Source organism: Echinops telfairi, unplaced genomic scaffold (assembly GCF_000313985.2).
Source record: "Echinops telfairi isolate 266 unplaced genomic scaffold, ASM31398v2 ScPeMD7_23;HRSCAF=83, whole genome shotgun sequence".
Lineage (NCBI taxonomy): Eukaryota > Metazoa > Chordata > Mammalia > Afrosoricida > Tenrecidae > Echinops > Echinops telfairi.
In genome coordinates this window covers 6364160-6375587 of record NW_022103920.1, presented here as the reverse complement: position 1 = coordinate 6375587, position 11428 = coordinate 6364160, and the positions used below count along the sequence as shown (strand labels likewise).

The window sequence follows — 11428 nt, the reverse complement described above, 5'->3', positions numbered from 1 at the left end:
GAACCAGACAGCCTCAGCTTTCTCCCTGGGAGGGACTGGGAGGGCTTGATCCTGCCACCTCACAGTAGCTAGCAGTCTAATCAGTGCCTAACCCACAGCACCACCAGCCCCCCCCCCAAGTATATGCCTGTCCACCCACATCCATCCAAATGGCTCCTGCCACAAAGCACTACCACGGAGGGTGGGTCCTGGAGAACAGGTGCCAGGTCAAAGATGCCCACTTTATACGATTCCACAGTGCCCAGACAGCAAGGAAGGAGACCAGTCGGCTTCCAGGAAACATGAGCTGGGCTTAGGGTTTCTTTGGGGCTAATGATAATGGTCTAAAATTGGGCAGGAGGATGAAAACAGCCCCACCATCCTGTAAATGCGGGTTTTAATAAATTCAGTATGGACTACATCTCAAAGTTGCTCCTGAGAGAGCGACGAGGCCCCTGGCCCCGGCCCGAGCCTCTAACAGAGCAGAGTAGAACTGCCAAGGAAGCCAGGCCAGCAGCTGCCCCCACACCACGACAGTCTCCATGGACAAGGAAACCCCTGGGAACTTACTCTGACGTGCTGTGAGCGCTGGGCAGCGTCCATGGGGTGCAGCACCTGCAGCCCACACAGGTCACATGAGTCCCCGTGGAGGTACACACAGTTCTCCCCGTAGCGGCACTCGCCCACCGCGGCGTAGGGGCACAGCTGCTTCTTGGTGTCCACGGGCTGCTCTTTCTCCAATTGCTCTGTGGTCACTGAGCCCTGCGGGGAGGCTTCAGGGCAGGCCGGGGCAGCTGCAGAGTAAGAGGAGCACAGTACGTGTAAGGCAGACACACTAATGACAGTGCCCGAAATGAGACCCAATAGGTGGAGGAAGGGAGACTCTCGCTGCTCTTCAACAGCACTCAATGCCCCATGGAGGATGAGACAGTCCCCGCTAAGGCCATGACAGGACGCTGCCCACGGTGCACACCCAGGCAGGAAGGCAGGACAGCTGGCTGTCTGTGCAGGCAAGAATGCCCCGCCCCACCCCGGACTCCTCAGCATACTCACTCCGGCCACAGTAGGGCTGTCCAGGGACAAACTCCACGGCATTCGCCCAGTCCTCTGCACCAGCCCCGACAGCAGCAAAGCTTGGACTTCTCGACTCCACTTCACCGACACTCATCTCGGCAAGTGGTCCAACTCCCGGTGGGAGGCCGGCAGGCCCGGGGAGAGAAGGCTTCGCAGCCCGATCTACCGAGGCCACTTCTTCCTGCTTCAGGGGCTTGCTGTGTTCATACCTGAAAGACGAGGGCACGCAAACAGTCAGTCAGTGGGGGCCACCGGTGTCATCACCATGACAGCTGAGGGCATGTTCATGGCAAGGCCACAGGCCAGGGATCGCAGGCTGAGCAGCGGCCAAGCAGTGACTCTTTGGCCTTGCAGGCCTCGTGGCCTCTGTCACTCCTATGCAGTCAAGGCAGCACCAGCTTGTGCAAAACACGCTGTGTGGCCGCCTGCTGCAGACTCATGTCACACCCAGTCAGCCCCCATGGGGACGTACTAGCCTCCAAGGGGACATGCTAGCATGGTCATGGCAGCTCAGCAAGGGCAGACTCAGCAAGGCGTGTTGCCTTTCAAGACCAGCAAGTCAAAGTGCACAGCCTGGTCTGTACACTGCTGGTTTCACAGGAAGGCATCCCTACAAAGACAACGCACCCTTGTTCCACAGCCACCCACTCGCAGTCACAAGATCACCAGAGCCCAGTCCCCAAACGGAGAATACATTTCCTTCAGAGAGTACCTCACGATTCTTTAAGCATTTTCAGCTACAAGTTAAATCTGGATACAACTAGACAGAAATGTGCGTGCTGGGCCCGGCCAGAGTCCCTGTGGGCTGCAAAAGGCCAGGCACTGCTGACCCCAAAGGTGAAGGATCGACCCCCCCCCTGGACCTGCTGTGCAAAAAAGGCCTGGCACACCACACCACAAACTCTGCTCTTACCACCCTAATGGAGCAGAGTACTACGACAGTCACTGCAGGCCAAAGACTCTGTGACACGTGCCCTCTGGTGTACAGATGTTTGTTGAGCCGGTCTGTAATCCTTATGTTGCTTCGCCTCCACCTCCACCTGCTGCAGCGGGGCAGCTCAGGTGAGGCAGGCACAGGAGCCACTCAGCGAGGGCAAAGGACCACCAACATGTCCTCCATGTGTCTCTGATGGCTGGGCGAGGGGGTTCCCTGCCACCCTTATGGTCTCCAGTGAGTCTCAGTTCAATGTAAGCACAGAGCTGATCCCTCCACTGGCCACACCTGCTACTGCGGCCAGGACAGGTATTAAACCAGGCGGTGCCAGCGTTGACTGACTGCTCACCCCAAGTGAGCACTGCCAACACCTGGAGTGCACAGCCAGCTCACAGGGCGCACTGTGCCCACGTCTCCTGCCCCTTCTTCAAGGTGCCAGCCTTCACTACAGACGTGAAGGATTAATGGCAGACACTGAAAGTTACAGAGGGGACCTGAGTGCTCAGCAAGTCCCCCCTTCACCTGGCCACTAGTGTGCTGAAGCCACCAAGGCATGACTTGGGCGAAGACGGGGGGAAAACTGGGTGTCCCTGCATGGGGTTCACTTGCCTCCTGAGAGGATCGCACATGGTACACAGCCTTTCCAAAGTGAAAGATGAATGCAAAAAGCAAACCTGAATAAAGCAAAAATGGGAAAACAAAGGCCCTGCTGGAGCAGTCATGTGGCCAGCAGACCAAAGCCACGCCCCCCTCCCCTTCTCCCACCCTAGCCCAGACACAGCACAGTCTGTGTGCCCTGTGTGACCTGCCTCAGGGTCACTGCAACCCCCCTGTTATAAACAGAGCTAAACGTCCCGGCCCTGAGGAGCTGCCGGCACAGAACCTCCTCTGCCCCTTCCAGGAAACATGTCACGCAACCAATTAACAGGGAAGCAACGCTGATATGAATGCTGAGCATCTCTGCGAAAGAAGACTTGGACCCAGCATGCAATTCTACCAAAGGAGCTCAGAGAGGCCTTCCCCCAGTTGTCATGGATGACACGCAGTCCCTCCGTAAGCTCCCTTCTCCAGCTAGCCTGTCACCAAGACCCTGTCAATTCTCACAAGGAACCCCCGTCGGGACTGTCTGGCCCCGATGGTGAGCAAGCTGCACACCTGCAGGGGCACCCTCAGTGCCACTGAAATGCACATGGGACCCCTTCACAGGGCTCATGTCTGGGCGAGGACATGTTCCCTGCAGTGCAGACAGAATAAAAGCCCACTCCCCACTGCCTCAGTCTGTTACCCACAACGCCACTCCCCTCAGGACACAGTGACTCCTGGTTGGTCCAGCCCCTCCATTTAAATGGCCTACCAAACCAGCCAGGCACCCCTCCAGAGCCAGGTCACCTGGTAACTGCTACCCCAAACACAGGAACACGCATACACCAGACACCTCACAAACAAGCTACTGCCATTCCTTTCTCCAGCCTTCCGGTTAAGCAGCAGAGGAGAGCGTAACCGCAGATCCCAGAGGATGTGCCTCTGAGCACTCATGGTCCTATGGAAGGCATCTCCCTGTCCCATCGTCCTCACCCTCAAGCAAAAAATCAAACTGCCACGAGTCCAGTCTGACTCACAGCAACCTTACAAGACAGGGCAGCACGGTCCCTGTGGGTTTCCTAGACTGTAACTCTGCCAATATAGAAAAGCCTCATCTTTCTTCCAAGGAGTGGCTGGTGGTTTTGACCTGCTGACCTTGCAGTTAGAAGCCCAATGCATAACCACTATGCCACCAAGGCTCCTCACTGTTCAAACTAGAGGTCTTAACAAAACAGACGGGGGTGACACTAAACCTGCCCACTCAAAGCTTCTTACCCTAGTGGACTTAAAGCAGTAGAATCCAACCACTGACACAATTGCCCCCACCCCCACCCCCGCCCCCAACAATGTGATTTAAAGGTGTCTGGGGCTTTGTTAAAAAGTCTTCCCTCGTGTGGTAGTTTAAGAATCCCCTGCCCTGGAGGGTGGGGTGGTTTTGGGTTCCTGTGCTGAGGGGGTAGGGATGGCAGACACCCAAGGGCTTCTGCACTGACGTTATAAGGATTGTGGCCTCACCCTGCATCCTGGGGACCTTGGAGCATCTCTGGAGAGGGGCTCAGCTGACAGCCACGCCATACGCCAGCTTACAGCTGCTGTCCCCTCAGGAGGGCAGGTGAGCCAGGTCCACCCAGATAAGCTCCTCTCAGGGGGTTCCTCCAATCACCAGTAACAAATACACCTAGACATCTTCTGGATTGGAGGGCAAGTCCACTAGAGGTGCTAGGATGGGTGTCACCAAGCTCACTCTGGCCTCATCTCAGGGGTCACTGAGTCACCGGCCGGGATCTCAGCCATTCTGAGAGGCAAGCGTGCACCCAAGCAACCTTCCCACCCCTCCACTGCTCCTGGGCCAGGTCTTCAGTCTGCTGGGGCTAGATGATACAGACCACCATGTCACCCCACTTCACGCCTGTCTGGTTGAGCAGAGCCCTCACAGCTGGTGGGAAAGGGCCAAGAAGCAGCCTCTGCCTCCAGTCTCCTTCCTCCACCAAATGTACTCAGGCTGCATGACGAGCCTGCTCTGGGTGCCGCCCACCAGTCACGAGTCTGCCCTGAGGAGCCCTCAGTGAGCAAACCTACCCTGTTCCCTGGGAGAGACAGGGCTATCTGCTCCTGAATGCTGAACCTCAGAAGCACCAGTTCTACCCTCCCCTCTGGCGGCCACAGTATGAGTGGGCTTGGACATACATGATGTCTAAGGAGTGGGAACGCACTATCAGGGAAGACTGGGGTCATGATCTCTCCCAGTCTGCCCCCCTCTCCCCACCGGCTCACCTGCAGCGGTCGCCGTAAATGCAGTACCCTCGCTGGAAGTACTTGCACAGGACCCCGTAGGGGCTGTCGGAGAGGTCGTGCGAGTAGCGACAGTTATCGCCTTCCTTACAGACGCCGTGAATGAAGTACCTGTGGAACAGAGGGCAGCGAGTCGGGGTGAGCGGGACAGAGTCCTGGGAGGGTGCTGGAGCGTCCCCACCAACTTTCCGAGGCCACTCTGCCACTTACACTCGCACACACGCACACCAAGGGCACCTGTCTTGCCAGCAGAGCATCGGGCGTCGAGCCTTGGAGCTACTAAGCTCCGTGGGCTGAGACTCGGAGGCCACCGGAGGCCTGCCCACATGACCCAGTGCTATGTGGAGGCTGCTTGTGTCAGTAGATGAGTCTGCACACAGGGCCGACTCAGACAAGCAAGCAAAGGCCTCCCACAACTCGCGGAGAATTACATTGTAACGATCGCCACACGTTACAGTGTAGCAACCACAACAGTGGCGCAGGCAGCAGTCTCTGTCTCCACAGGCAGAGCAGCAGCTGGCTCAAGTACACTGCTGCTGGAACACAGCTGTGGCCTGCCCAGCCCTAGGTCCCCTCTTCTGTCCCCATTCTACCCCCGGGCAGAGCTGGCTGCCCCTATTTTCATTGATGAAAGATAGCAATGAACCTAAGACCCATGAGACTTTGGCTCTGGGACACTGGGAAACGTCAGGCCAGTGAAAACACTGGCGAGACTGAGCTATTGAATTGTATAATATATGGATTAGGTGACGATAAAAAAAGAACCCCAAACTGGCACAATGACTCGGGTTGGGAAGGGGTTACCAGTCACAGCACTGGAAATGTTAGGGCTGGTCTTGAACCACAACTTCCCAAGGTAGCCGTCACCCCTAATCCCTCGGCAGTCCAGCACCCAAGTGAGACCCCACTCTGTGGCCCCACCGGGGAAACAAAGGCCTGGCCATGTGCTCCTGCCAAGAAAGAACATAGGCCCGGAGAGCAGGCAGCATCCCACCACCCCGTCACCCAGCGTGCATGGCTCCTTACCCCCTCCACTTCTTAGCCTGATCCTGATCACCTCACCTAGCTGTGACAAAACGGCACCCACATCACTCTACCTGCCCCCTAAAACCTGAAGGCCATAGAGTGTGGAAACAGGCTGGTGGTGGGCAGTGCCAGGCCCAAGCACGCTCACCTGCTCCGGCCCATGGCAGCCTTTGACTTACTTCTCTGTCAGCTCAGGGTTGGGGACTTTCCTAGGGGAAAGTTTCCTATCCACTGGGGGCAGGAGAGGGGTCACTGTCCTGGTCTTTGGTTCACTCAGCCAGCGTTCCCTGGTATTGCCACCACCACCCCATTCGTGCTCAGACAACTGCTGTGGTGGAAGCTGGGTGAGGACGCACTGCCACGCACAGCAGTGCCAACCAAGGTCTGTCCCTCCCTGCCATAGGGACCAGGACACAGAGTGCATCGGACCGCACTCTGGCCAAACTCGGAGAGGTATGAACCCAGGTACAAGCAGGCACCACCCCTGGCATGCTGGCTGGAATCTCATGGGAGGCAAGACACAAGCCAGTCACACAAACAGACATGAAAACACCACTGTGACTGGGCCACCCCAGAAAGAGCTCCGAGGGAAGGGAACTGAGGCAGACCACGGCTGGCCGGCCAGCACATGGCAGGTGGGCAGGCCTGGCTTAGTAACAGGCAGAGAAAGGAGCCCACTCCAGCAGAGGGGCACGTGTGTGAGGGCCCTGGGTGGGCAGGACCGAAAATGAGGAGAGCAAATGGGGGCAGGAGCCTGGAGGGTTTGAAACATGTGACCATTTGGCCAACACAGGTTCACCAGGAGTGCAGGTTGAAGGGGTGTCTCCACTTGAATCTGATTGTGTGACCCCTTCCTGTTTCAAACCCTCCACTGTGTCCGGCCTGGCGCTAGGCTCGCTCTCCAGCCTCTGCCTCTCTGGGTCCCCTAGGTCTGGACAGAGGTTTGCAGAACAGATGAGCAGGGAGAAAAGGCCATCAGGGAAACAGGAGCCAGCCATCAGGGTAGGGACACCCCTGGGAATGACAAAGGCATGCTCCCAGTGCGAGTCCTGTCCCTGTGGACCCGACAGGCTCCAGGTCAGGACAGCAGACCAGACACGGCACCAAGTGCCACCAGCAGCATGCCCAAGGGATCCAGCAACTGCAGTGGCAGCCGGCATGGCCGCTGCACCCCAATAGAAACTCTAGAAGCAAGTCCTGTCACATGTCCCCACCCACGAGCATCACCTTACTCAGCTGCCAGGAGACGAGGCTGCCTGCTGTGGCACAGCCAGAACTAGAAGCCCCACAGCCCGGCCCGTGCCACGAGCTGTGGAGCAGACTCCAAAAGAACCCAAACCAAAAACCACACCCTCAGCCACCGCGTGGCACCTGACACACGCCACCCTCCCCACCCCACCCCCCCAGGCTTGCTTTCAGAGACGGACCTTCACGGGAGCACACAGCCTCATCCTGCACTGTGGGTGGCAGCAAGTACCCTCCTCCCAGCTAGATTCTACAGCACCACCAGTTCTTCCCAAAAGACAACCCACTCACTAATCCTACAGGGCAGGGCTGAGCAGCTGGTGGGTTCCAACTGCCAGGCCTGCCTAGTGGTTAGTGACTCACTGCACCTCCTATTAGGCTAGCAGGGGTCAGAGAAGGCAGACAAGAAACCCACTTCAAACTGGACCTCTCTTTGAAGGACAAAGAATCAAAATCAGTTTGGGGTTTGTTTACAAATTCCACCACGTTGATGCATGACTCAGGCTGAGCCCACACCCCTCCCCACAAAGTCCAGGCAATCAGGCTACTCTCCAAGCAGGTGCACACGGTCTGGTAACGGTGTTGGCTCTGAGTGTTTCATGGAAATGAAGACAATAAGCAAGGCCCACCCCTAGACAAGCCAACAGCCTGAGAAATTACCACCCTGACTAACTGGGCACCCAGCCTCCCAGTCTGTGGGGACCTGCCCCACACTGATCCTGTTCCTCCCAAGATCAGAGACCAGACTCTACTGGACACTTTAAGTGCCAGCCCTGAAACACCTTGAATCATTAAGGTGACCTGTGTGGGTCACACAGGACTCTCGCTTCTCTGAGTGCTGACTCCTTGCCTGCTCGAGCACAGACAGCCCCCATTTCCTTTAAAAAAAAAAACCACTTAATTTTCGATGGAAAATCGACTGTGGACTCCATTAGCCCTTGGACAAGTCGTTTACAGTGAGGTCTCTGCCTTTTAAGCTCTATTCACCAACATGTGAACAAAGGCTGTGCCACCAGGGCTCCTATAAGAACAAAGTTTAATTTGGACGGGGTTGGGGAGGGAGCAAGGGGATCACTCGCTCTACATGGCTCTTTCAGCGGCCAGGAAGACATCCCACCCACCCGCCCAAACACACACACACAAATACACACAGCAGGAGCATGTTAAGAAAATGGTGTCCATCTGTCTCATGTCCAAATAGAAGAGCAGGCCAGTCCCGTGGGATGTGAGAGCTGGGGAAGAAGTGCGGTGTCCCATTTAAGTAGGAACCCTTGTGGCCCCCCTCACCAGCCCCCCACCCAAGGCTGGGTGCACACCAGGTGAGGAGTCCTCTACCCTGAGGCTAGGAGAACCCAGGCAGGCTCTCCGAGGTTGTCAATACTCGAAGAGCAGTCAGCCTGGCAAGAACAGTTGGTGGGTTTGAACCACTGCCCTTGGGATTGCCAGCCCAAGGTCACGCCCAGGGCGCCACTCACAGGGCTTCAGAAAGGAAAGTGCCAGGTGGGCTGTTGGGCAAGGGGGCAGCAGAAATGAAGCACAGTAAGAGTGAGTACCCGAGTCTCGGAGAAACTGTCCCATTCTGGTAGCTCATGCGAAGGACTTGACACCCCAAAAGGAGTACTGTATACCCCAATAGGGAGCATGGCCTTGGTCAGCTTCCTAGAAGTGGGTGTCCAAGGGCAGCAGCCACCACTTTGAACCCTCTCAGGCTGGTTCTGGTTTCAGTCACTGGGTCTCTAACTGAAGGCCTGTTGGCTTCCGGATGACAAAGGCTGTTCAGGAAATACATGCATGTTCTAGAAAACCTTTTGTCTTGAATCTACTGCAGGTGCGCATGGTGGCAAAGTGGAGGAGTCTTCCCAGTACACACAGTACAGTGGGGAACCTCAAGGGAGGTGGCTCGGTGGGGTGGTGGCTAGGCCCACAGCAATCAGCCAGCTTCTTCTGTAAAGACAACAGCCTTAGAAACACTAAGGGGCCCTCCTATTGACCGACAGGGTTGCTATGAGTTGGAACTGACTCCAGCACCCACCACAGCAATGGATCTGACTGTTTATAAAAAGGGTTATGTGTCCCAGAAAAAAAAGGGGGTGGTGGTGTTTATGTGGCTTACTAAGCAACCAGTGCCACCCCACCCTCTCCATTTACCATCTCCCCTCAGCCTTGTACTGCTCTGATCCATCCCATTCATTGGCTAGTTATCTCCAACTCCTTTTCTTTTTGCTATTTTAAGCATAATCTCTAAGGACCCACATAAAATATACCCTGTCTTTGATTAGTCAGGTACCTGTTTCCACAACAGTCCTCCAGTATGTGACTCCCATCTAAGTGCCCTTTAAGATGATGCTATTCTTTTAGATCATCATCAGTGAAGCAGTCCTGGGGATGAAAGGGTTAAGTGATCAACTGCTAGCTGAAGGGCCTGAAGCCCCCCCAGGAGATGTGGAGCTGCTTTCACATAGGAAACTTTGGAAAGGGGGGATGGGTAGGAGAGTGGGGGGTGGTGGGGTTCTGGTTTGACTTTTGGCAGGGGCTTATCAACAATTCAAACACTGACTGCGCACGTGCTGTGGCAGGCAAGGCACTGAACAATGCCCCGTGCTGCTGAGGGAGCACAGGCCCTGGGATGGGTAAGTGAAGTTACATACTTGATCCTCCACTTAAAGGAGATTTGGAAACAAAAACAAAGAGATCAAGTTGAATCTTCAATAACGCATAACCATGGCAAACATGTAACTCAACACCTGTCCAGAAATCTGGAATGGATTTATGTTCTAAAGGTAATTTTTCTTAAGTAACAGCTACAAAGGCTATCGGAATGCTGGGGGGGGGGCACAAAACGAGGGCACTTGTAATTAGGAGGTAATGGGAATCACCCGCAAAGATTCAGGTGCTCTTTCCTGAGTACACACATCCGACACTCACCCGGAACCTTTCACGTTTACAAGATTACTCATTCAGGTGACAAAATTGCTCAGTTAGGTAATTTCTGAAATACATTAAATGTATGGGTTCCTGAGAGCAAAGGCTTCCCACTGACCCAGGAACAATCTGGGAAAGCTTCTAGAAGAAAGAGAGGGCTGTCGGATGAGCTACGCTATGCTACGCTGGTCTCTGAAAGTGATGTCAATGAGAAGCGAGAAAAGAGAAAAACCACCAGCCGGAGGGAAGGTGAGTGACAGGAACTGCTTGAAAAACTCACTAACTCACAGCGACCCCAGGCCAGGGTTTGACCCTGTGGGTTTCTAGACTGTTTACACGAGTAGAAAACCCCATCTTTCTCCCCATTTAGGGGCAAGAGGAGTTAAGACCAAGACACTGTCAGTCCCTCAGAGTCTCACAGTGGAAGAAGATGCAGGCTGCATGGTGAGCAGTCCAGAGCGCTTACACTAGTTATTCAACCACCACGCCTGCCTAACAAGCAACCACAGGGCTGTCAAGATAAGAGCCAAACAAGTGGTTCTATGAAAGGTCACTTTAAAATCGTTACTCCTTGGCTAATCAAGGGATTCCATCCTTGTGTCCACAGATGAGAGATTAAGTTATCTGAAATAGCCTTTATGCTTCCTCCATCCGCTCCTGGACTCCACCTAGCATTCACACGCCAAATGTATCATTTCAAAAAGGGAAGAAGCGCCTGCTAACACGTTTTGCCACTGGCTCGCTAACCTCAAGGTCAACAGTTCGGCTACCACTCAGAGAAAGGCGGGCCTTTCTACTCAGAAACCGACAGGGCCAGTTCGAACCTGCTGACAGGATCACGATGAGTCGTAATCGACTCGATAGCAGTGAATTGGGTTTGGGTCCCAATACTAGGGCAATGATTTCCGTACCTTAAGAAAATACACGTTTCTTGCCCCCACCCCACTATTTACATATACATTATTAGGCCTAAGTGAAGACCCGTAGTTCGGCTGGGATTTCCAACCGGCGGAAAACGACCAGCTTATAGCCGTTACCGCTCGAGGTCTAGAACAAACACGGCGATCGCTCTAGGATCCAAACGAGCCCCGCTCTTCCGAACCCCGAAGCATACTAACCGCCCGCCAGCGATCCCTTCCAACGACGCCTCCACGCAGCGCGACCTCGCCTCGGGAGTCGGGGGCGACCTCCCCGCCGGGGGAGGGGGCTATCAGCTCGTAGGGCCCCGAGTGGCACACGACCCCGGCCGGGCCCGCTCGATCCCCAGACAAAGCTCCGAACCGCCGGCCCCGAAGATGCGTGTACAAAGGAGAGATACCAAAGCGGGGCTGCATGGGGGCGGGGGCGACGCGCCGAGAGGTTGCAAGTGGGGGG

General features: G+C 55.4%; 2 protein-coding genes across 2 annotated transcripts in view; both read right to left on the bottom strand.

Moving 5' to 3' along the window:
- SLC37A3 (solute carrier family 37 member 3) overlaps nt 1–601 on the bottom strand; it is a 64638-nt gene extending 64037 nt beyond the window's left edge. Inside the window, exon 1 of the mRNA XM_004714033.2 lies at nt 550–601. The gene's annotated coding sequence lies outside the window, so the exon portion shown is untranslated. The remainder of the gene's footprint in view (nt 1–549) is intronic.
- Nucleotides 1–11428, bottom strand: part of MKRN1 (makorin ring finger protein 1) — an 18949-nt gene that overhangs the window by 4248 nt on the left and 3273 nt on the right. Inside the window, exons 2-5 of the mRNA XM_045288912.1 lie at nt 11173–11261; nt 4844–4972; nt 1033–1262; nt 550–773 (exon numbers count right to left, since the gene is read on the bottom strand). Of these exons, the coding sequence (XP_045144847.1) occupies nt 550–773; nt 1033–1262; nt 4844–4972; nt 11173–11261 (672 nt within the window). The remainder of the gene's footprint in view (nt 1–549; nt 774–1032; nt 1263–4843; nt 4973–11172; nt 11262–11428) is intronic.